Genomic DNA, 26,778 nt, shown 5'->3' on the forward strand with positions numbered 1-26,778 from the left:
TGCACGATCCTATGATTTACACTTAATCCTGAAGGGTCTGTCCCCCCTCCTGGTGACACTCCCCACCAAGATTCGACATGGCCAACAAATTTTGCAGATGACCCTGGGACGGTTGTGTTTCGAAGACAGCTTAAATTTCATCCCTTACCCCCTGAAAGCCTTTCCCAAGGGCTTTGGGTTGAAAGAAATGAAGAAAGGGTACTTTCCACACTTTTTCAATACGAGAGTCAATCAGACCTACAGAGGTCCCTATCCACCAGCCGTCACGTACGATCCCGATGGCATGTCTCCCGCGGAACGCACAGCCTTCCTCCAGTGGCATACCCAAAAAGTGCAAGAAGGAGCCTTGTTCGACTTACAAGAAGAACTTTTAGCTTAGTGCCAGAGCGATGTGGACATTTTGAGACGGGGATGCGCCGACTTCCGACAGAACGCCATCCACTCGGTGGGCATGGATCCCTTTGTGGAAGCGATGACAGCTGCTGCGTTCACCATGAAATCCTTCCGAAAACACGACCTGAAACCCAATACCATCGCCATTCTTCCACCTCAAGGCTATCAACCCAAGAGAAACTATTCCCAGGCCTGTATGCACTGGCTCCACTATCTGATGGAAAGGGACCCCCATCTGCATCTCCAGCACGCCAGGAATGGCGGTGAAAAAGAGTTCACCTGTGGAGAGGGCCAACATCGGTACAGCATGGATGGGTACGATCCAGCGACAGGCACCATCTACGAATTCCTGGGCTGTTTCTGGCATGGGTGCAAGACCTGTCACAAGACCCGACGTGGAGAACCGCATCCCGTCCTGGGCTCGTCGTTGGGAGCCCGTTACACCGACACCCACTACCGCTTGAGTCTCTTGAGTCAACACCCTGAGGTGAAACGGATCGTCACCCTGTGGGAGCACGAGTTTACGAAAATGCAACGGGAGGACTCCGCTCTACGTGCTTTCTTGCAGGGACCCTGCACTGTAGTCACGTCCCTGGGCCGCTCAACCCTCGCGACGCCTTCTATGGAGGACGCACCAATGCCACGCGATTATGCTACGAAGCCCAAGAAGGTGAAACCATCAAGTACATCGATATTTGTTCCCTTTATCCCTACATTTGTAAGACCGGAGCGTTTCCCACGGGACACCCGACCCTTCTCCATCAACCCCCTGTGGACACGTTGTTTGAACTGAAAGGTCTGATCCAATGCCGTGTCCTACCCCCGAAACGACTCTACCATCCGCTACTGCCTTACAGATCGGGTGGCAAACTGCTCTGTCCTTTGTGCCGTACGTGTGCCGATACCCGGTCAGACTCCCCCTGCGAGCACACGGACGAAGAGAGGTCATGGGTGGGGACGTACGCCACCGTAGAACTCCAGGAAGCCGTGAAGAAGTATGACTACCGGGTGCTTCAGATCTACGACGTTTGGCATTTTGACACCTTTGCACAGCATGACCCCGGCACCCAGCAAGTGGGACTCTTTGACACTTACATCGATCGACATTTCCATGGAACTGCCAGCTTTATTTGACAGGGTGATCGATGACTTTTATGAACAGATGTCAGGTCAGAAGGGAGATCGTATTGGTCTAGGTATCGATCATCCCGCTTTGAACACTCCCATACGGATTCCCTTTCGACGTTTTGAAGATCTCCATGGGGTAAATATTTTACAGGCCGTGGAAAAAGTCCAACAGTCCAACAAAGACCTGAACATCGATGACACCATGGATGTGACTTTAGTACACGTCGCAGATCCCGACAGGCTCGGATCGGGCAGTGGTGCTCCCCGGCTGAAAAACGTGATTGGACTCGAAGCTTTTTTAACACGCAAAAAGTGCATCGTACGGATCAAGAACGAAGATCAATCCTGTTTGGCACGGGCCCTGGTGGTGGCACAGCATTATGCCCACAAGCCTCACCCTCTGACCCCAGCATGGACCGCCCAGCGAATGAGACTGACGAGAACGAATCGCGACGACGTTCAAGGCATACGGGCACGGGCCTTGTTTCGACGCCTTGGCCTGCATGAAGGTCCCTGTCGGGGGCTGGACGACCTCGCACGCGTGGGACGGGCCTTGACCCTCCTGCATTATCAACTGAAAGTCTACATTCAAGAGGTGGGTCAGAGACTGTTGTACAAGTGTGATGAGGCTCCACCCAACGCCAGGGTGCTGCATCTATACCATCATGATCAGCACTACGATGTCATCACTTCCATGTCCGCTTTTTATGGCTCTGTCCATTACTGCGAACGCTGCGACAAACGTTACGACCATCCCGAAAAACATCCCTGCACCAAGGAATACCGCTGTTACCGCTGCTTCTACTCTAGTTATTGCGGACCCCAGGAAGAGCACGGGATCCCTTGCTTGACATGTCAAGGTTGGTTCCCCAATCCAACATGTTACACCCGACATCTCCAGTCACCGTCAGAGGGAAAACCCAGCGCCTGTCAATCGATTCACAGGTGCCCGAACTGTTTTCAGCTGGTCCGCGTCTTGGAGACCCTCATGGTTCACCACGAGTGCTTCGACGAAGAACATCCCTGCTTGGTGTGCCGAGAACCCATGACTCCAGACCATCGCTGTTACATGACGCCTCTCCGTGAAGAAAACGAGGAGGAGGAGGAGGAGGAGGAGGAGGGGGAGGAGGAGGGGGAGGGGGAGGAGGGGGAAGAGGAACAACATCACGTACAAGACGACGTCCAATACGCCTTCTACGATTTTGAATGCATGCAAGACACGGGGGAACACATTCCAAAACACGTGAGATCGTGTTTCGAGGGCCCACCTGGAAGAGGTGGAGGAGGTGGAAGAGGTCATGGAAGTGGAGAAAACAAAGAAGCCAAAGAACAAGAACACCTCCTGCCATACAGTCCCGAAGGAGGATCGCAATTATGTGATGGCCCACAATGCACGATCCTATGATTTACACTTAATCCTGAAGGGTCTGTCCCCCCTCCTGGTGACACTCCCCACCAAGATTCGACATGGCCAACAAATTTTGCAGATGACCCTGGGACGGTTGTGTTTCGAAGACAGCTTAAATTTCATCCCTTACCCCCTGAAAGCCTTTCCCAAGGGCTTTGGGTTGAAAGAAATGAAGAAAGGGTACTTTCCACACTTTTTCAATACGAGAGTCAATCAGACCTACAGAGGTCCCTATCCACCAGCCGTCACGTACGATCCCGATGGCATGTCTCCCGCGGAACGCACAGCCTTCCTCCAGTGGCATACCCAAAAAGTGCAAGAAGGAGCCTTGTTCGACTTACAAGAAGAACTTTTAGCTTACTGCCAGAGCGATGTGGACATTTTGAGACGGGGATGCGCCGACTTCCGGCAGAACGCCATCCACTCGGTGGGCATGGATCCCTTTGTGGAAGCGATGACAGCTGCTGCGTTCACCATGAAATCCTTCCGAAAACACGACCTGAAACCCAATACCATCGCCATTCTTCCACCTCAAGGCTATCAACCCAAGAGAAACTATTCCCAGGCCTGTATGCACTGGCTCCACTATCTGATGGAAAGGGACCCCCATCTGCATCTCCAGCACGCCAGGAATGGCGGTGAAAAAGAGTTCACCTGTGGAGAGGGCCAACATCGGTACAGCATGGATGGGTACGATCCAGCGACAGGCACCATCTACGAATTCCTGGGCTGTTTCTGGCATGGGTGCAAGACCTGTCACAAGACCCGACGTGGAGAACCGCATCCCGTCCTGGGCTCGTCGTTGGGAGCCCGTTACACCGACACCCACTACCGCTTGAGTCTCTTGAGTCAACACCCTGAGGTGAAACGGATCGTCACCCTGTGGGAGCACGAGTTTACGAAAATGCAACGGGAGGACTCCGCTCTACGTGCTTTCTTGCAGGGACCCTGCACTGTAGTCACGTCCCTGGGCCGCTCAACCCTCGCGACGCCTTCTATGGAGGACGCACCAATGCCACGCGATTATGCTACGAAGCCCAAGAAGGTGAAACCATCAAGTACATCGATATTTGTTCCCTTTATCCCTACATTTGTAAGACCGGAGCGTTTCCCACGGGACACCCGACCCTTCTCCATCAACCCCCTGTGGACACGTTGTTTGAACTGAAAGGTCTGATCCAATGCCGTGTCCTACCCCCGAAACGACTCTACCATCCGCTACTGCCTTACAGATCGGGTGGCAAACTGCTCTGTCCTTTGTGCCGTACGTGTGCCGATACCCGGTCAGACTCCCCCTGCGAGCACACGGACGAAGAGAGGTCATGGGTGGGGACGTACGCCACCGTAGAACTCCAGGAAGCCGTGAAGAAGTATGACTACCGGGTGCTTCAGATCTACGACGTTTGGCATTTTGACACCTTTGCACAGCATGACCCCGGCACCCAGCAAGTGGGACTCTTTGACACTTACATCGATCGACATTTCAAGGAGAAGCTCGAAGCCAGCGGATACCCCGAAGGATGTACGGATCACGACGCATACATCCAGGAGATCTACGACAAAGAAGGCATTCGGTTGGACAAGGACCGCATCGAAAAAAATCCAGGACGTCGCACGATTGCCAAGATGCAATTCGCTCTGGGGCAAGTTTGGGCAACGGGTAGACTACAGTCAGAACGTCTATATGAACGATCCTGTACAGTACTTTGCCTTGTGGAGGGATGACCGCAATACCATCGAGGATGTGACCGTTGTCAACGAACACATGGTGGAAGTGACCTATACCCAGCAGAAAGAATTCCAAACCCCTCATTCTCATTTCAATGTCGCCATCGCTGCTTCGGTCACCGCCCAAGCACGTCTCAAGCTGTACGAGACCCTTGCCCTGGTGGGCCGCAGGGTCTTGTACTTTGACACGGACAGCGTCATTTACATTCATCGACCCCACGACGCGAATCCAGAGCTGGGTCATTCGTTGGGTGAGTTTACGGATGAACTGGACGGAAACACCATCAAGACGTTTGTGTCAGGAGGTCCCAAAAACTATGGCTATGAGTTAATGAACCCCAGACCCGATGGAACGCGCACGACCTGCAAAGTGCGAGGGTTCACTTTGAATTACCGAAACCAACGCCATCTCAACTTTGACACCATGATAGGACTGATACTGGGACAACGGTCTGGGAAAGAGGAGGAGGAGAAAATCAGTTTGGATTACCCTCATCAGATCATTCGAAAAGGACCTCGGCACGAAAACGCACTCGTGACCCGCCCCACCCGAAAAGACTATCGTACCGTGTACGACAAGCGACGTGTCGTCTACGACGAAACCACAGGCCTACCTGTAGACACGCTCCCCTTTGGGTACAGAGACGACTTTCTATAATTTTTTTCATGACAGGGGATTGAAACTGAATCGACATGGACCCCTACAGAAAAAAAAACGGATCGAAATCTGACCAATCCGAAGCCTGGGTTGTCGACCAATCAGAGGCCGTGCTCGAGCCATGGTGGGCTCTGATTGGTCGAACCGAGGTTGTGCTTTCTCTCTCACGCTACAAGCCTAACCCTATGGAAAAGAATCACAAGGGTCGGTCCAGTTTGGAAAAATGGAGACTCAGACCAGACACCGGAACGGGCCAATCATTAAGCAGGACCTCCGTGGCTTTTAATACGACCGATGCTCTCCGGTCATCACTTTTCACTGAACGGACCAAGCAACAACATCGCCCCCCTCTGATTGATGTTCCTCACGTTGTGTTGGTTGTTGGCGTTTTATCTGGAAGAAACACGTGTTTGGAGAGAGTACCATCAAGTGTTGACACACCTCCGTGAAGACTTGGAAAGAAACAACAACAACAACGAACAGAACATCCGGACAACATCATGTCAAAACCGTTGAATGACAAGATACGAAGCGACATGAGTGGCCAAGGAAGCAGTGGAGATGGGAACGGTGACATGACTGCTGAACTGTGGGGTGAAGTGTACGACTTGCTGTGTGTAAAGATGAAGACCGACGACGCGTACGCCAAGTTACGTGCGAAGGGCGACAACCTGATCTGCGAACAGATACGTTCAAAGATGAGGAAGCTGACTGAACCCGAGAAAGGTACATCGAAGAAGACGATAAAGAAGATCCAGAAGAAAAAGACAAGCAAACCCACAGTCGTTGTGATCCCCACAGCAGCAGCAACACCCACCACCACCACCACCACCACAGCGCCAGTCCCCACCACCACCACAGCAGCAACAGCAACAACGGCTGCAGCGACAACAGACATCGAAACGATGGGGACATCCTTTTTGAAACCTGCAACGCCTGCAAAAAGACGATCACGGAAGAAATTATCTCTGAAGATCTCTCCTCAAGAACAGCTGTAAGTACCCTGCTCTTCTTTGTCTCAGTCATTCTTGATGTGATGTTGATGTTGATGTCGATGTTGATGATGACTCTACCTATTCCTATGATAAATGGACTCTGTCCTATGATTGACAGGACCCCTGATGTCAGTTCAGCCCAGTCCGTGCTAGAACAGTGGTGGGAACAAACCCCTCGGGAGCCCACCTATTCACCGAATGCCCCTGTGACGATGGCGACGGGTGACCGTGATGATCATGAAGCGCTCAAGCTGGCCACTCTCCCTTCCATGGATCTGGACACGCTCCCCATGCTTGAGGCTTCTTGGTCACCAGCATCCCCGGAAGATGTTCATGTCTACTCCTCAGGTACGCCCCTGGTTTGCGACGATGATGATGATGATGTTGATGACAACGTTGACCTGGATCCTTATGGAGAAGCTCAACTCACTCCCCTACAACGCGGATGTCGTGTTTGCCGACACAACAACATGCTAAGATACATCAGTTGCAACAGCGGGCAAGTGATGTGTCATGTCTGTGGTCTGGAGCTCATAGACTGTACTTGTAGTATGTTGACCTATGACAGCATAATGACACATGATGACATGCCTATCACATCTGCTGAGGATCACATCTTATGATGATCCTCCTCTTCACTCGAAGAACTTGTCAACACGTAAGCTGCAACCGTGATCAAGTGATGTGTCATGTCTGTTTCAGGGAGGCCATAGACTGTACGTGTTGAACGGATGGACCTCTCACATGTTTGAGGGAGGACCACCTCTTATGGGCTTGAAGATGGAAGAGGAAAACGTTGTCGCGTTATTGTTGTTGTTGTGGTTGTTGTAGGGACATGCAAAGCACTCCCTCCTCCATTGACTTTTCGTATTTCCATTGTATCTGGTTGTGATTGGGTTTTTTTCATGATTAAACAGTGATTGATTGAACTGACTCTTTGTGTCTTGGTTGATCTCAACCCCAATAGAGTGCCGAACCGAGGGTAGAGGTTGAGTTGAGATGTCGTTTACGTTGTCTGTCCGTCTGTCTGTCTGTCTGTGCATCTGTCATGTCAGTGCACACCCAAGTGTAAAATTAAAATAAAAATAGATAAAAGAGAAAGGCCATGCTTGAAAGATCAGCTGCCTGGTGTCAGTCATTCCAGTACGCATCGATCCCCACACACCTCCCCGTGTACCATGTCATGTCATGGATCATGTCATGGATCATGCCGTGTGTCCGTCAACCCAAACACAGGATGACGAACCCTCAGACCTTATTTCAGTGAAGTCACCGTCATCATGGAGCAAAGACGTTCTATGAATGTCATGTCATCCTCCCGAGATGTCGTCACCGATTCCGAGTGGGTGTCTGAAAAGGCGAGAGAACAAGAAGCGAGAAAACGTTCCCTCTTTAGGGACGACACATGGCGACTCAGTGACATTCTGGAGGGACCTTTTCCTTCTTACACCCTGTGTCATCCTTCTCATCCTCACTATGAATCATTTCAAGAACGTCTGAGGTCTTTTAAAACGTGGCCTAAACAGATGACCCAGACCCCGTATGACATGGCCATGGCTGGCTATTTCTATCCAGGACAAGGTGACTGTGTGACCTGTTATTGCTGCGGTGTGGCACTCCGCCAATGGGAAGCCACAGACCAACCCTGGAAAGAACATTTGAAGCACGCCAAAGTCCCCTGCGAATACTTGTGTGTGTTTTGTCCTGATGGAGAAGTGAACGAAACATACAGACGTTTGGTGTCCCAAGAAGCACGGAAGAGAAGAGTCGAGTGTCTTGTTCACCCCAAGTGACAAAGTTTCTTTTTTCAAAGTGTACAGACGTTCATACCCTCGTGTTCACAAAATTCACAGGGACGCCCCCCTCATCCTGTGACTTTTTGTTTTGTGGTGTTGGTTCATGTGAGCAGGGGGATTAATTTTATTTTTTAAAAACCCATAGTCGTGTTCTGTGGTCTGTAGGATGAAGAAAAACAAAACAGGATCGAAATGCACACCCCGATAAAAAAAACCGGATCGAAATCGGACCAATCCGAAGCCTGGGTTGTCGACCAATCAGAGACCGTGCTCGGGTCATGCGGGACTCTGAATGGTCGAACCGGGGTTGTGCTTTCTCTCCCATGGTAAAATCCATTTCCTATGGAAAAGAAACACAGGGGTTTGTCCGTTTTGGAAAACCGAGGTGCAGACCAGGCACCGAAACGAACCAATCGGGGGCGCTGCCTGGGGAACCAATCAGGAAGCAGGGTGTCAGTGGCTCTCCTATAAAAACAAAACAAGAGCGAAGCCACTCACACACACACACACACACTGCATTCTATGAAACCCATCATGTCAGCTCGATACAGTTGTATGAAGTGCCAGACCGACAGTCACAGTTACCTGTACTGCCCTGAAGTGACATGCCTCGAGTGTCACCATCAAGGTCACCGTCACTATGTCTGTCCGAAGATGAACAGTCAAGAGAAGCAGGAGAATCGGAACCTGGGTCCCTGTTTCAACTGTGAAGCCATGGGTCATTTCGCTGCAGATTGCCCAGAACCCAGTCTAAAGAAGACTCCCCATCGCCTGGACCGCTGTTACAACTGTCAAGCCCTGGGTCATTTCGCTGCAGATTGCCCAGAACCCAGTCGAAAGAAAACGTTAGCAACACCGTCCACGTCGACACCCGTGGCATCCGTGGCACCCGTGACACCCGTGACACAAGTGGTTCATCTCATCGAAGACATGCACGTCGATGTCCTCGACCTAAAAGAATGCCTCGCACAACTCCGTGCGGGCATCACACCTCGTCTAGAAAAAAGAAAACGGGACAGAAGCCTCTCAAGAAAACACGCTTCAAAGCGCCGACGACACCTTCAGTCCGAGGATGAGATGGAAGTAGAGGATGAAGAAGATAGATCATCTGAACAAAGTGACTAACGCATGGGAGGACATGCTGCTCCACTGTTTTTACCAGTTTCCCATCGTTTGCAGTTTTTCCAGTGTTCCAGTGTTCCAGTGTTCCTGCCGTTTCCTGTCATTTCCAGTTTCCAGTTTGTTTTCCAACGGCCCTTTTCAGGGCCACCATCTCACCCAAAAGACAACTATCATCCTTTGCTTTGACGACCCTCCAACCCAAACCATGAACCCGTCTCCTCCTCCTTTCCTCCCTCCCTTCACCACCACCACCCTCCCTCCTCCCTTCACCACCACCGCCACTTTTTCCACAAAAGATTTTTGACGCGCTTCTTTCAATGTCGATCCTGTTCACCTTTTACGTGCGCTTCTCCGGGTTTTCCCGAACCTCCCTGGAAACGGATGCGACGCCCTCTTGGAAGCGTACGCCACCGGAAACGGATGCGACGTCATCATGGAGGTGCGCAGGCCACCGGAAACGGAAGGGCCGCCATCTTGGAGGCGTGCGCCACCGGAAACGGAGGTGCCGCTATCTTGAATGCGCACGCCACCGGTAACGGATGTGGTGCCATCTTGGTTCTATATTGGTTCTATACCGCTCTACCCAACTACTGTGGTGTCTCCTTAGGCAAGTGACTTTGTTCGAAATGTGCCTCTGATCACCCCGCAGTGAGTGGGTACCAGGTAGATGAGGATGGCTGTTAACCTTCTAGCGCATGAGAGGCAGCTTTGGGTTGTATACTCCACAGGGAGCTGAGAATGAACATCGAGTGCTCACTGATCCATTGATCGGGGTTATAATGTAGCGCTTTGAGCATGAACTGCTACATGGAGGCTAGCGCAGTACAAGTGCACATTATTATTATTCCTACTACTACTACTACTACTACTACTACTACTACTACTACTAAAACTGTCCAAAAAGAACATTTGTTTACTACAAAGTTTTGTTTACTACAAGCAGCACAATCTCTGCACTGAGTACACTATAGATGTAATTCAAAATTAATATATCGCTTTTGTTTTAACAAAGTTAGTAAATGCGCCATCGTGTCACTCGAACTTTCTGGTCCATCACTGGATTGTCAATTCAATTCAATTCAATTCAATTCATTTCAATTCAAGTCTTTATTGTATGAAAGGCCACAGGCCCATATATACAACGGAGTAACATAACATATTTTATAAAATACAAAGTCAAGGTAACAATTCACTTCGTAACAAAAAAGCATTATGTATGTACAAAGCCAGTTGATGTTGTGTTATAAGATCCTTGCACGACAGTAATGAAGACAATCCTTTAGCATTAAAATGAGATAGAGACCACTGCGGTAAGTACTTGTTTCTTAGATTTTCGTATATAAGGCAAATAAACATGAAATGGTATTCATCTTCGACAACAATGTCACAAAATGGGCATTATCGTATCGATTTCTCAATAGATGAAAATCTCCCTGTGTTAATTTTTAGATCATTCAGGCCAAGTCTGAAACGAATAAGGGTGTTACGAGAATTCCTGTACCGTAAATTTGATAAATAAGATTCTGCTTCAAGCAATGACTTGAATTGGCGATAAGTAGCATATCTTGAACTTTCATAAATATCTGAATGCCATTTCTGATGAAACATGTCAATGGCACGCATGCGAAAGTACTTAATGAAAACATTTGCATTACTAATTGTCTGGGACAGCCAAATGTAACCAAAGCCATATATAAAAAGCAATGTACGAATACAAGAAGCCCATGTGTTCTTTCCAAGACTATCGAGGTGTACAAGCATGTTGTAGGCTTTCTTGGGTAAACGGTGTTCAGCGTTATTATTATTTTACACCAATACTTCAAACAACGGGTGTAAGATCCAATGTACAATGGGAATCTCCCGCATTCTCCATAAACCATATTACTTGGTGTTGACATTCCAACATTCAAAAACGTTTCACAAGCGAGGAGATGAACCTTTTCAATTGTATAGAACTCTTTACAACCCCATATCTCAGACCCGTACAGTAAAATATGTTGTATAATAATTTAAAATACATTTTTGGTGAAATAACTCCAAGCTTAGACATAACAGAGTGGACATGGCGCTTTCTTTGCTCTGTTTGTGAGATTAATTACTGACTAATTCAGATTCAGCGTATGGGTAAACAATATGCCAAGGTATTTGTATTCATGCACAACATTAATACATGTACCTTTAAAAAAACATTTCTCTCTTGTGGCCACTCGACCACCTCTACGAAATATAAAATATTTGTTATATCAAGATTAATACTAAGTTTCCATTTATCTGAATATTCCGAAAGTATGTTAAGCTGCTTCTGTAGACAAATAATAGTACTAGACATCAAAATCACATCATCTGCAAAAAGAAGCATGAAAAGTTCTATTATATCAGGGGAGAGCTGGACGCCATGTCTACCAGACTGTATGATATCAACATGTAACTCATTTATAAAAAAATGAGAAAAGTATAGGACTTAAAACACATCCTTGCCGTAAACCTATCGGACAATCAAAAACGTCACTCTTAATATCACCACAGCGAACACACGATTTTACATTTGCACACATTGATTTCATAATGACAAGCATTTTGCCTCCTAAACCCTTATTTTTCAAACACTTCCACAAATAAGCTCTATTTACAGAATCAACTGCCTTTTTAAAATCAACAAAGGCCTTGTTTGGTTTGTCCACATGTTTCCGTCGCATGACAGTACTGCTGTGCAGCGCCAGGCAACAAACACTTACTTTTGTAAGGCTGTGCGAGTGACAATAATTCGCGATCGAGGCGTAACGTTCAATTTGCATGTTAAAACTGGTGATCGCGTACGTCATAAAACATACGCCTCTTTTGTACTTGACCAAACAATATTCATCAAATTCATATTCGCAATGAATAGAACGGCTTTTATAGACGGTGAATGCAGAGAGTAACGTATATTTATAGCATATTTCAAGGGTCAGCTTGTGTCACAATATATTATATAGAAATACAGAGGGACATTGATGTTCTGTCATTGTCACACCATGCTGACTGAACAACTAGGCATCAGGTGATTCCCGAGAAATGTGCCTGGGGTAGGATCACACTGACCTACCACATTTACCCTCTAATCAAACTCCAGTTGTTAGTGCAGTATATTTACACGGTAGCAACCATTCCCGAGAAATGTGCCTGGGGTAGGATCACACTGACCTACCACATTTACCCTCTAATCAAACTCCAGTGGTTAGTGCAGTATATTTACACGGTAGCAACCATTCCCGAGAAATGTGCCTGGGGTAGGATCACACTGACCTACCACATTTACCCTCTAATCAAAGTGCAGTTGTTAGTGCACTATATTTACACTGTAGCAACCATTCCCGAGAAATGTGCCTGGGGTAGGATTAAGATTTATAGTCACATTGTCAGTATATCAGCCATATCGTGACTACAACAAATTAGATATCAATACGATATATTTAGACTGTAGGCAAAGGACATATTTAAAACTAAGGAACCATAACACGATATCACAATGCATAACAAAACACCTTAAAACCTAACAAATATAATATGATTAAAATGGCGCTGGCCTAAATGTACTTTGTTACTGCACTATATGTCCCAGTTATTCCGACGATTCGAGTATATTAATCAAAAGACAATCGGCTCTACCAAAATCACATTCTCTCTAGTTTCATAATTATACTTCAATTTATGTCAATTTTGTGTCCTTTGAGAAATAAGGGTACTATACGCGGGACATAAACTTGACATGAAAAAGAAATGAAGTTTATTTATGACCAACGAGGATTCTCATGAATTATCAACATAATTACGCCATGTCCAATTGTTTTACTTGTAACTTGAATTATGATAAATATCAACAGGAAACACTATGTAAATATATATCTTATCATGTCTGTGAAAAGTACATTTAACACAATATTCTTATGACAAAGACCAAGCAGAGCATCAGTTATAACACACACATCGAGGACATATCCCTGACAAATATTCATAGCTTTCATCTGTCGCTGATCTTTCATAATCAACTGCCGGTAAACCCTTTCGTAGTGATAAATGAACTTTCTACATGCTAATGTTTTAAAAGTTTATTCCACACACTGATCACCTGCATTGGAGCCAGAAGAGTCGCTTACTGTCCCTATTGTGCTCGGCTCACTGAAAATCAGGATGAGATGACGTGTGTGTGAGGAAACATTTTGGTGAGAGGATATGCTCTTATACTTGGACCACGAGACAAAAACTCGCGGTATACAAATCAGAGTGAGATGTCTTGTTTGTGTGGCGACATTTTGGTGAGGGTATATATAATTATGTTCTTTGGCTTAAACCAGGACACACAAAGTCGTAAGTCGTAGATGTAAAAGGCATAATCCAAATTACATGTGGTCGGCCAGGAGGTAAGCTTTGACCGCTGAAATAAAGTTGTCTTCTCGAGTAACGGATGAATGAAATGTTTTGCAGTAAGCAATTTCATTGATGAGGTTTACATCAGGCTAACGGAGTAGCTGCCCACACATACAGCTACTCACACATACAGGCTGACATGGGCTAGGGATGCTAGTGATATGCAGAACACACAGCTAAACACACATACAGGCTGACATGGGCTAGGGATGCTAGTGATATGCAGCACACACAGCTACTCACACATACAGGCTGACATGGACTAGGGATGCTAGTGATATGCAGCACACACAGCTACTCACACATACAGGCTGACATGGGCTAGGGATGCTAGTGATATGCAGCACACACAGCTACTGACACATACAGGCTGACATGGGCTAGGGATGCTAGTGATATGCAGCACACACAGCTACTGACACATACAGGCTGACATGGGCTAGGGATGCTAGTGATATGCAGCATACACAGCTACTGACACATACAGGCTGACATGGGCTAGGGATGCTAGTGATATGCAGCATACACAGCTACTGACACATACAGGCTGACATGGGCTAGGGATGCTAGTGATATGCAGCACACACAGCTACTGACACATACAGGCTGACATGGGCTAGGGATGCTAGTGATATGCAGCATACACAGCTACTGACACATACAGGCTGACATGGGCTAGGGATGCTAGTGATATGCAGCATACACAGCTACTCACACATACAGGCTGACATGGGCTAGGGATGCTAGTGATATGCAGCACACACAGCTAAACACACATACAGGCTGACATGGGCTAGGGATGCTAGTGATATGCAGCATACATAGCTACTGACACATACAGGTTGACATGGGCTAGGGATGCTAGTGATATGCAGCATACACAGCTACTGACACATACAGGCTGACATGGGCTAGGGATGCTAGTGATATGCAGCATACACAGCTACTGACACATACAGGCTGACATGGGCTAGGGATGCTAGTGATATGCAGCACACACAGCTACTCACACATACAGGCTGACATGGGCTAGGGATACTAGTGATATGCAGCACACACAGCTACACACACATACAGGCTGACATGGGCTAGGGATGCTAGTGATATGCAGCATACATAGCTACTGACACATACAGGTTGACATGGGCTAGGGATGCTAGTGATATGCAGCATACACAACTACTCACACATACAGGCTGACATGGGTTAGGAATACCTAACTGCCCGTTTACAAACGTCGTTTGATGATATAAATTTGATAATGAGTTACCGGTCGTTGTATGTTGATAACATTCTTTTTTTTATTCCCATCACATCAATCTTTAACTGTTTTGCGTGTGGGTGACAGGTGCAGTTGTTGAGACATCAAAATTGTTCTGTTCAGTATTCAAATGACAAGTGTTGTATGAGTCATGCGCAGCTACGTGTATTATCATACCTGTTTACACCAGAGCCTTTATGCATTGCGAACTTTATTTCAGTGCCTCATTTAATAAGGTGACTATTACTTACAATGGATTGCAATGACAGATCATGTTTGAAAAGAACTTGATATCAAACAAACTTGTATTCGCCAACTTGAGTACAGCAGTGTCCCTCTGTATTTCTACACAAGCTTAACCATGGAATACGCTATAAATACACGCTACCCTCTGCATTTAACACGGATAAAAGTCATTTATTACAGATGTGAATAAAGATTAGGAAAGGGACTATATTTTCCGCATATGCACATTGAACTGTTCACTTCGATTGTGTAGGTTGGAGTCTGGTGCAGTTGTTAGGCTTCCAGAAATATTATTGTCACCAATAGCCGTAGAATTCAAACACGGAAAATGTTGGCAAATCGCATCCAAGCTATTATGATCGTTGAGTACGCATTGAAATGGTCAACTATTGCTCAATTTTGAATCACATGTTTATCTCTATGAAGACCACACTGCATACATGACACACGACCCGTGAATATGCGGGGTAGAAAAGTTCTTCAGCAACCCATGCTTGCCGTACAAGGCGACTATGCTTTTCGTTAGAGGCGACTAACGGAGACTCACTGACTGGGTTGATGCATGTCATCGTATTCCAAATGCGTAGATCGATGCTCATGATGTCAACAACTGTTTTTTTCTGGTCCAAACTCGATTATTTACAGACCGCCGTCATATAGCTGGATTATTGCTGAGTGCGGCGTTAAACAGCAAACAAAACATGACACACGTATATTGCCAGCTGGGTCTATGAGGCCGTGAGTGAGGGGCATAAGTCATATCACCCAGAAAAGAAACTGTACGCGGGCAAAAGGTTTACATAGAAATTACCCTTATACCTATTGAGAAACTGGTGGGGACAATGTCTGCAGTGAGAGTCTTGATAATTGTATCACCCTGACCTCAACCCTGCCCCTGAATATGGATATATGGTATTAATGATTATTTTATACAGAGTTAATTAAAAAATTAGAACCATTCAAATATTGATTCCTAGGTTCCCGGAGACATTATATAAAGCAAACTTGACTTGATATGTAGAATAGCAGTCAGCGTGGTCGTACACGCATTACTGACTGAAATGTCACAACTCAATTGAGTAATTAACAGACACGCCCCTAATCCTCTCCCGACACCATTTGCCCTGTTAATTCCTCTTGTTTGCCCCGAATCATTTATTTCCGAATGTGAAGATCGGTTAAAATTTGCTTACGAACAGGATTGGCATTAGTCTTTAGCAAATAGTTCTAAAATGTTCCATTATACACTTTTCAAAAATTCATTTCGTCTAGAGTTGTATTTGTCTGCTTTCACTATCAACAAATTTCGTGTTGCACTAGCCCAGTTTCGCTGTAGCTCCCACACTCTACATATTGAGACTGGTAGATACGTTAATACTCCACGAGAGCAGAGATTGTGCAATAGTTGCAACCAAAGATATGTCGAGAATGAATATCATTTTTTGTTAATTTGTAACGCTTATGATGAGCTTCGTCTTCAGTATTTACCACAGAAGTATGTTGTACATCCTACTCTTGCTAAATTCAATATGCTTATGGCGGTAAACAATGAAACTGTTATTAGAAATGTTGCAACTTTTATATACCATGCTATGAATGTTAGACTCCAAACACTAAGCCTATAAATGTTAATGATGGACCAAATATTGTACCATGGGCCGCTGGCCTACACATGTACATGAATAAAGAATTGAATTCCTAATCCACAATGAGATGAGGGGTTACAGGCCGCCTAAGCCACATTTCGAAAATAGATAGCCAAAATTGATGTGGCTCGCAGGCCAATGGTTACGATTGCGTGATTGTGGAATGTGGCTCTTGTGGCTATCATGTCAAAACATGCTTTGTGATTCTAACATGTTACCGTATTTGACAAAACAAGTCTTGTTTTCTCATTTTTATGCAGATCATAACAGGTATAATATATTCATCAAAACATTACATTGATGGATATCATGACAGGTCATATTACATTGTCACATTACAGGTCACGATTGTGTAATGAATTGTTGTGTAGCACATCTAAAACAATGACAATATTTGCTCTTACATGTAAGACACAGATGTATTACGCTACTGCATGACTTGATGATGCCGAACACTACCATAATGTCATTACCAGATGAGGCATTGAGTTCATCGAGCTCATGAGCTGTTGTTGACGTAGCGAGGTAATAAACATCAAAGATATCTCTGGAGAAGCGATGATAAAACGTATTTAACGTTGTGTTGGATTAGGTTGAAGTAAAGATTGTAAATCCTACGTATATTACTATATATTACTACTATATATCACTAGTTGGTTAACTAGAAAATCTGAAGCAGAGCTTTTTTACAGGTCCATTCATGCACTACTTACCAGGGTTTTACTGTATGTGTATTTGAACCCCAAACTATGATGAATCAATTCTTTGAAAATATATATTAGTGTCACATCCAGATATATATCTCAAATAAATTCCTCTCTCTCGCTTCAAAATTATAGGGTTTCAAACTAGCTTCCCATTTCATATCAAGTTTATGAAGGCCCCTCGTTCCATCCCCCACATGGGTACAATGCGTGAAGCCCATTTCTGGTGTCCCGCCGCTTGAAATGGCTGGAATATAGATAAAAGCGGCGTAAAGCCACACTCTTTCACTGTTATATTTCACACAATATTCCTGTGAAAAAGAACACCAATAACTGCAAGTAGAGCGTTAGTAATAACTTTCATCGCAGCGTTCCTTTTTATCTGTGATATAATTTCGACAATTAGTCAATATTTATAGCTTTCATCAATCCATTCTTTTTCATAAACAACTACCTCTTGCCAGGCCATCAATGAACTTTCTTCATGCTAATGCTTTAAAAGTTCTTTCCACACATTGGAGAGAGAAATGTCGCTTCTTTTGAACTGCAGATGGACCATAACATTTTACCAGTTATTTATAGATAGAATTACAAGAACAGCAATGACAATTATACCTTAATGTCCCTGAAAATAAATATTACATTTTTAGTGTGAAATAAAATATAATTATTTTTAAAAAAAATATGCTATTACAATATTGGAATTAAATAGCGACATTAAGCTTTTCATATACTAAAATAATGACATAATACATGAAATATTGGATAACACAATTTTATTCACCAACAGAAGAATCTATTGTGAATGAATAAATATGAAAGAAATTAAAATTGTAGATAATACACAATTCTATGCTGTAAATACTGAAATTGTCATAGTAAGTTGATAAAGAAACTCAGAGTCATAACCCCAGCAGCATTCACTTGTTATCGATTTGGGTTAGTTGGTGTTGTCCTTTGATAGCTGCACCACACGCATCTCCAATTTCCTTCACATGGACACGTAGCCATTCATATATAGCGTAGAACTTAACCTTAATTTCTTCTTTCATAGCCGCCGTCCAAACATCCCCCTTCTTAAAACGTAAGATGTATCGGTTGCTCTGATCTCCAGATACGAACTTGACTTCAACTGATGAGGATAATACTTCGATGGCACAATTTTGCCAAACGAAATCTGGCTTCGATTCAAAAAGATCGTAGCATCCCTGAAGTAACTGTCTATCTTCGTCTGTGAAGTCATGCTCTCTAATATATTTCAACACATCCGAGTGACCAACATACTTTCCACAATGAATCACCTGAAGCAAAAACAGAATAAATGAGCACAATTACCGTAGACAATGCCACAATATACAACGACAGATGAAGTTAAATCATGCCCATGCCAAATGATCGGTTATGAATTATGAACAAAATATTTAAAAGAATGAAAGCTGTACTATCCATGAATTTAGTATAGTTTCCTCCTTATCCACCTGAAGCTAAAACAAATATAATTCTCACCTCTCCATGAAAATTCGGCGAAGAATCAACCTGAAATATAAAACACATTGGTTAGCATATTGGCGCGACCTAAACCATGGTAGGTTATGGTTCAATCTCATTAAAATCAGACCTTAGTTCTCGCTATCGCTAAACAAAGATCTGAGGACATCCCATTACGGGTCACGTCAGAACGACCTTTCTTCCGACCAATCAAAGCGTCGCTTACCAGATCGTGAAAGTGACAGTCAGAATGTGTTTTCTAATCATGCAACCTCGAAAACGTTAACACGGGGTATTCCGAACGACAGTTACGGCCCGTACGACTCATTCCGTCAAAATTATTGTCTTTCTCTCGCTTTCGTTGGGATAAACGTTTGAACGGAGGAGGCGTTGCACAGTACGTGGGAAGCACTGCAATACAATCTCAACCATATATTAGACATTCCGGAATGTTCGTTTGTTCAGTTTTGAAAATCTTAATCGAGAACGGTGTCAACATATTTTTCAAGCATACTCTGAAATGGAAGTCACCAAGTGAAACGAGTGCCGTGAAGCTCGAGAAAGCTGATTTTTAATTGGCTGATGTTGACTTCTTGTTAGTTATTTCAGTGGTTGGTCGGAGTTCGTGAAAGGTCGTTCTGACATGTCCCGAAATGGGATGTCCTCAGATCTTTGTTCATGAGATTTGGGTAATGGTTTGTCATGGAACAGATTACAGTCAAACTTCCAACTAGAATTGATGTAGCAATAATCACCTTTAATACATTGGAGGTTTGTGGAAGTGCACCAACATGGCTATCAAAGTGATGACAAAACCCGTTTTATTTCCTGTCCCTTTCATATTGAGCCGACTTTGGGTGGTGCTGGTAATAATCGTAAAGACACACTGGTTAGAATGTTAAACTCTTCTGATGCAAACCGCCTTGAGAACTTAGTTAAAAATGCCATCTATCTTCGTTCTTCTTACCTGTAAAGAATATTTCATGCAGCACTTGATGTGAAACTAATTTGTATATGTCTGTACGTGGGCCTGAGGCCTTATTACCGAATAAACTGATTGACTGATTGACTTTGGGTGATGTTTGAGACTGTGGAATAGGGTAGAATTTACTAAGAACATTCAACTTAATCAAGTCCGGTTTAAGCAGAGTCTACATATTCACTGTACTCACACACAGTAAGCAAATTGTCACATAAATGAAAATCATTACTTACCTGACCCATGTTTGTAATCTTTTGAAAGTGGATTTATTGCAGACGTTCTGGCTGTACCCGCATATTTATACAGGCATATAGAAAGTAGCTGTGTTTTGATTGGATATAAAAGAGTATCACGCCACGTTTAGATGTGTACATTTGCTGGTTGGTTGTATAAAGGAAGTGTATTAGTCAATGCTCGGGCAAGGCCCAAGGACTGAAACACTCCCTGTAGCCGTCAAACATGGGAACTCTGGTAGGTAGAAACTACTTTTGATTAAATAATTTCGTCTCTGTGTAAAATCGTGACGTTGTAAATTTAACGGACACTGGTTTTTTATATCGTCACATGGTTGACGGCAGACTGCATATTCAGGACCATGTTTTCCTCAATTAATGCAAAGGTAACTTTAACTGCTTCATGCAAAATATCCGTTTGCCTCACTATACTCAACATCACCTCGTGTCATGTGTTACTTGTATTTTCGTAGCTTGGATACGTGACCAGTTGGCTTGGATGGGGCGAGATGAACAAGGCAAGTCTGACATATCTACCTTGATAATATTTCACACTAAAGAAAGGTAAAACTGGATGGTTAATTTAAAGGTAGCCATTGTAAATGTTAAAATGGGCTCTCCCTGATTTTCGTGTTGATTTGGGTAAGCAATCATTGTTTATGTTACAGGTATCATATAAGTCATATACAGTCATGCCCCGCTTATACGGACTTCAGATATACTGAAACCTCTGACTGACTGACTGACTGACTGACTGACTGACTGACTGACTGATATAGGAGATTTAACGTGCGCTTTCCGACTGTAGCGTATTTCGCACACGGGCCTGGCCAGACCATTTAGTGTATTGCGAAAAGGGTGAAAGTGGTGTGTGCAACCCAAGAGGGGCTTTTAGGGGTTGCTTATATTGATTTTTTGGAATTTTGGAATTTGGAATAAATGCCGAAGTGGGTGGAGGAGGGAACTAAGTGAGGTGGGTGTTTGTATGTTTATTGGATTTTGGATTGGAAGATTAATGAGTTTTTAGATGCGCTTAATTAGATCTGTTTTGATTAGGAATACGCCTAGGGTCTTGAAGTTTGCTAGTTTATTTTGAGGGTTTAGTATTTCATCTAGAGTAGGAGCCTTATTTAGATTCCCCCGAAAACTACTCCAGGCACTACTCAAACTATACAATCTCATCTACCTAAACGGACAGGTTCCTACTCCCTGGAAACAGGCCCTAGTCATACCAATCCCTAAACATAATAAACCAGCTAATCAAGCTAACTCATATAGACCAATATCACTAACTTCAAACTTATGTAAAGTAATGGAATCAATGGCTAAGAATAGATTACAACATTACGTAACTCAAAATAACATTAACCCAGATCAAAGCGGTTTCACCCCTGGCCGCTCAACCCTAGATAACCTCGCCCGACTAGAGCAAGATATTAAAACAGGACAACTAAATAAACAATATGCCACAGGCATCTTCTTAGACTTCTCTAAAGCTTTCGACATGGTATGGCACGACGGGCTAATGCAAAAACTTTAAAAAATAGGACTCAAAGGTCTGATAATAAACTACATCCAGGACTTCCTAAACAATCGTAAAATAACAGTGGGTATAGACCAAACTCTATCGGACCAATGTCCCGTAGAAAATGGCACTCCACAGGGCAGTATCCTCAGCTCCACCCTCTTCAATATAATGATAAACGATTTATTCGAGGGCCTATCCCCTAAAGTAAACACATCAAAATTCGCGGATGATGGAGCCGTCTGGATCCTCACTAAAAGCATGAAAATGACTCCAAATTTACTCCAAAAATCTCTTAATAAAATACAACAATGGGCTGACAAATGGGACTTCTCCCTTAACTCAGAAAAAAACAACAGTAATAGTATTCAAACATAAAAACATGAAACCCGCCTCCCCAATCCTCCAGCTAAACAACCAAACAATCAAATTTCAAAACCAAACCAAATTCTTAGGACTTATTTTCGATGAACATCTCACCTGGGATGCTCACATCCAAAACCTAACAACTAAATGCAGTAAAGACCTAAACACCCTAAGATGCCTAACTGGCTCTAACTGGGGAGCCTCCAAAGATACCCTCCTCTCTCTCTACATATCACTAATTAGATCAAAACTAGACTACGGCTGCGCCATATACAACACCCTAAACAACTCTCTATCTAAAAAACATGACTCAATACAATATCAGGCTCTCAAACTAATTACACGCACCCAACATGGCACCTCCTACGCTTCACTTCAGGCCTTAACAGGAGAAGTGCCACTAAGTCTACGCAGGGAACAGCTAAGCTTAAATTTCTGGGCCGCGTCCCAATCAAACTTTCTCATCCAAAACTTAATAAACCAAAACATCAGCCCAAAAAACCAAGCTCTAGCTCGTAAACACCCCTTACTTACCCCAATATCCCAAAGAATAACAAACTACCTAAATGAACACCAAATTAAAAATCTTAAACAAAACTGCAAACAATCAAATATCTTCACCCCTAAACTTAAAATACCCAAAATAGACACAAAACTAGCTAGCCAAATAAATAAACAAACCGACCAAAACATAGCTAAAACCACCACACTAGCATACATACACGAAAATTGGCCAAATTGGTGTCACTTTACACGGACGGATCTTCAGATCCGACCTCCAAACACACAGGTTTCGGAGTCCATACCACACAACCAACTAAAACCACACAATCCTTCCGACTCCCAAACAACCAATCAATATTCACGGCAGAACTAATGGGCATGGCCTCAGCCCTCCATAATCAAGATTCTAAAAACCACACACAACAAGTATTTGTCACAGAGTGACGAAATATCCCCCGCCTGTACACCATAGTACCAAATATGAAGACAATCCAGCGATTAGTTCTTGAGATATTGTGGCAACACCGTTTTCCAACTCCAAAAACAGATTTGCCTGCTGTGACCTTGAAAATGGGGTCAAGGTCACCAAATCTGACAGGTGTATGCGGTGTCTGTATATACACTATAGTTCCAAATATGAAGACAATCCAGCGATTAGTTCTTGAGATATCGCGGCAACACCGTTTTCCAACTCTAAAAGCAGATTTGTCTGCTGTGACCTTGAAAATGGGATCAAGGTCACCAAAACCGACTGGTGTCTGCGGAGTCTGTATATACACCATAGTTCCAAATATGAAGACATTCCAGAGATTAGTTCTTGAGATATTGCAGCAACACCGTTTTCCAACTCCAAAAGCAGATATGCCTGCTGTGACCTTGAAAATGGGGTCAAGGTCACTAAAACCAACTGGTGTCTGCGGAGTCTGTATATACACCATAGTTCCAAATATGAAGACAATCCAGAGATTAGTTCTTGAGATATTGCGGCAACACCGTTTTCCAACTCCAAAAGCAGATATGCCTGCTGTGACCTTGAAAATGGGGTCAAGGTCACCAAAACCGACTGGTGTCTGCGGAGTCTGTATATACACCATAGTTCCAAATATGAAGACATTCCAGAGATTAGTTCTTGAGATATTGCGGCAACACCGTTTTCCAACTCCAAAAGCAGATATGCCTGCTGTGACCTTGAAAATGGGGTCAAGGTCACCAAAACCGACTGGTGTCTGCGGAGTCTGTATATACACCATAGTTCCAAATATGAAGACAATCCAGTGTTTAGTTCTTGAGATATCGCGGCAACAAACAGGTGGGACGTACGGACGGACGTACGGACGGACGGACGGACGTACGGACGGTCGTGAATACTATATCCCGTAATCCTAATACTTACCGACTCCCTAAGTGGACTGCAAGCCATCCAAAACAAAAATACCAAAAACCGACCTAAATTAATATATCAAATACTTAAAAGCTCCAACGACCTAACTAAGGCAGGCAAACAAATAACCTTCTTGTGGATACCCGCCCACGTAGGAATATACGGTAATGTAAACGCCGATAAAGCAGCTAAACTATCCCTCAAAATCCCAGAAATAAGCTTAAACTTACCCATCTCAAAATCAGAAATTAAAAGTGTAAACAAGCAAAAAATCACCAAAAAATGGCATAACCTATATCTAAACTCAAATAGCCAAATCAAAAAAGTACTCAGCAAACCACTAACCAAACCAAAACTTCTCCATCCATCAAAAATAATCGACAGAGTAATCACTATACTCCAAACAGGACACACCAACCTAAATAACCACCTAAAAAAAACAAAAAAAACACACACACTACAGGTAACTGCCCACACTGCAAACAACTAGAAACCCCAGAACACGCACTCATCCACTGCACACACTACCTAACACATCGAACCGCATTACAAACCACCCTCAATCTAAACAAGGCTCTCACTCTAGAAGCAATACTAAACCCACACAATAAACTAGAAAACTTCAAGGCCTTAGGCGTATTCTTAATCAAAACGGAACTAATAAAACGCATCTAAAAACACAATAATCTACCAAATCAAAATCACATAAACAAACAAACATCCACCATACCCAGCCCCCTTAGTTCTACTCCCCAACCCCATCGGCATCTATAATTGAAGGGAAGTAACTCCTCAAGTAAGAAGCTGGTTTCAGTTATACGGAAATTCGTTTATACGGACGAATTGTGAAATGATGCAAGTGTCCGTATAAACGAGACACGACTGTATTCGATTATCAAACTGACAGCATGATATTTGGAAAGTTAAGCATTTGTTAAGATAATTCAAACTTATAATCGATACAGTTTACGTTAATTATCTCACTCGCTAATTGCATTTTACCAACATATATTGTGAACGTTAAACCATCATAACTTTTGTTTTGTCTTTCATATTTCTCAAATGAAAATACATCGCTAGACATAACAGCTGAACAACAAAGATTAAGATGATTAAACTCTGGTGAGAGAATGCTTAATAGATCCTATGATATGACGTTTGGATCACAAGAGTTGTACCAGTCGCCCAATACTTCCTCAAATACATCACAATCCAATGTTCTAGTCTTGTGAGTGTGTTCTATAGAATGAGCATTATTTTCAGTGATGATGTAGATAACTATCACGCAAAGAAAAATCGGATTAAAGAATTTGTTTTCGGAATGTATTGTTAGTTGCGTGTTTCTTATGTCCCGATTCCGATAATTTGGTACACTATTTGTATCTTAATGAATCTGCAATTCCAGAGTTATATGTGCGTGGTAAGATGGAAATCGTTTTGCAATTTGTAAGAAAGTTATGTTCTCTTTTAATTCAGAAAAGCGAAACGAAGCCTTTCACTGCAGAGTCTGCTGAACTGTATGTAAGTATTCTTGACCTGTTAAAAGCTGATGTGAATGAACCATGTCAAGAGCGACGTGTAGCTAGTTAGTTAAAGCCGGGCTGAAAACAAGTTGTATACTATATAACTGGATGAACAAATGTCTTCTCAGGCGTATTTTTACGTTATTTACGAGGAATGTTAACTGAAAACTATTTTGCCTGGAATATGTATGTTTATATTCTCAACATAACATTTCAGGTCACTGTGGAAGAGATCAACAAAAGGTCCCTTGGAAAACTAATAGTACGAGTTGTTGGACATGAAGGATGGGAAAATAGCAAAGCTGAACAAGTATTAAGACGACAAATCCAATCGTGCATCACGAACATTGACAATTATTCACCTGACACCTGGACAGATGCCCGTGTGACGTTCCTCGGTATGGATGGATCTGCTTACGTCATTCAGTCGGGCAATGGGAAGAGGGAATTCATTGTTCGTCTTGATACAAAAGATAACATTAAATTTGTGGACTTCCAGAAATTAAGTAAAACTTAATTATCTCCTTACATGTTGAAGGATGTCTTGATTGACACTACTATTATCTGCTGTCACGACGCTGTATGTGTCACAAATAAAATATGCACAGATCCTTTCCAGGTTTTTGTTTTGTATGCAACAGATAAAGTGAAGTAAGACGAGTTCTATGGATGAACAACTTCTTTATTACAATTAGTGCGACGTTTCGGTGTAGATCCTAACACCTTTATCAAGCAAGTGATATAATAAAGAAGTTGTTCATCCATAGAACTCGTCTTACTTCATCACACCAACTTCTAAATGCCACTCAAAGAAGTTATGCGCCGTCTACATGGAGACGTGGCAACCTCAGCGATCAACAAACTCAGCAACATCACCGTGATATAAGTGGAATAATGATAAAAGCGGCTTTAACCCAACTCACTCACTATAGTTTAGCAAAGGTTGCTGGGAGGCCTGTTTGTTGTTATATACTGACAATAAATGATGTGAGGGGGGTTGGGGTCTTTGGTCGTGAAGCGGGCAAGTATGAAAATCTGATCATCAATTTTTCAAGTGTCCACTCTAAGGCAGTTTCAGGACGACCCGTGAAGATCCGGGGTAGAATGGGTCTTCAGCAACCCATGCTTGCCGTAAAAGGTGACTATGCTTGGCGTAAAAGGCGACTAACGGGATCGGATGGTCAGTCTCGCTGACTTGGTTGATCCATGTCATCGATCCCAATTGCGTGGATCGATGCTCATGATGTCAATCACTGGATTGTCTGGTCCAGACTCGATTATTTA

General features: G+C 43.6%; 4 protein-coding genes across 4 annotated transcripts; all 4 read left to right on the forward strand.

Annotated features, from left to right (window-relative positions):
• Nucleotides 1-3,008: 3,008 nt before the first annotated feature.
• Nucleotides 3,009-5,315, forward strand: LOC139460348 (uncharacterized). Its single transcript, XM_071241838.1, has 3 exons — nt 3,009-3,974; nt 4,322-4,576; nt 4,632-5,315. Exons 1-3 carry the CDS (start codon nt 3,009-3,011, stop codon nt 5,313-5,315), a joined length of 1,905 nt encoding a protein of 634 aa, XP_071097939.1.
• Nucleotides 5,316-5,815: 500 nt separating this feature from the next.
• Nucleotides 5,816-6,933, forward strand: LOC139460698 (uncharacterized). Its single transcript, XM_071242176.1, has 2 exons — nt 5,816-6,309; nt 6,429-6,933. The coding sequence occupies exons 1-2, from the start codon at nt 5,816-5,818 to the stop codon at nt 6,931-6,933; spliced, it is 999 nt and encodes a 332-aa protein (XP_071098277.1).
• A 1,695-nt stretch (nt 6,934-8,628) lies between these two features.
• Nucleotides 8,629-9,231, forward strand: LOC139460898 (ATP-dependent RNA helicase glh-2-like). Its single transcript, XM_071242371.1, has one exon. The coding sequence runs from the start codon at nt 8,629-8,631 to the stop codon at nt 9,229-9,231; it is 603 nt and encodes a 200-aa protein (XP_071098472.1).
• An 11,105-nt stretch (nt 9,232-20,336) lies between these two features.
• On the forward strand, nt 20,337-26,094 carry LOC139460699 (uncharacterized). The gene is made up of 4 exons (XM_071242177.1): nt 20,337-20,433; nt 20,669-20,713; nt 25,448-25,492; nt 25,712-26,094. Exons 1-4 carry the CDS (start codon nt 20,422-20,424, stop codon nt 26,009-26,011), a joined length of 402 nt encoding a protein of 133 aa, XP_071098278.1. The 5' UTR covers nt 20,337-20,421; the 3' UTR covers nt 26,012-26,094.
• Nucleotides 26,095-26,778: the final 684 nt, after the last annotated feature.

Source organism: Haliotis cracherodii, unplaced genomic scaffold, assembly GCF_022045235.1.
Source record: "Haliotis cracherodii isolate W230 unplaced genomic scaffold, xgHalCrac1.p SCAF_14, whole genome shotgun sequence".
NCBI lineage: Eukaryota > Metazoa > Mollusca > Gastropoda > Lepetellida > Haliotidae > Haliotis > Haliotis cracherodii.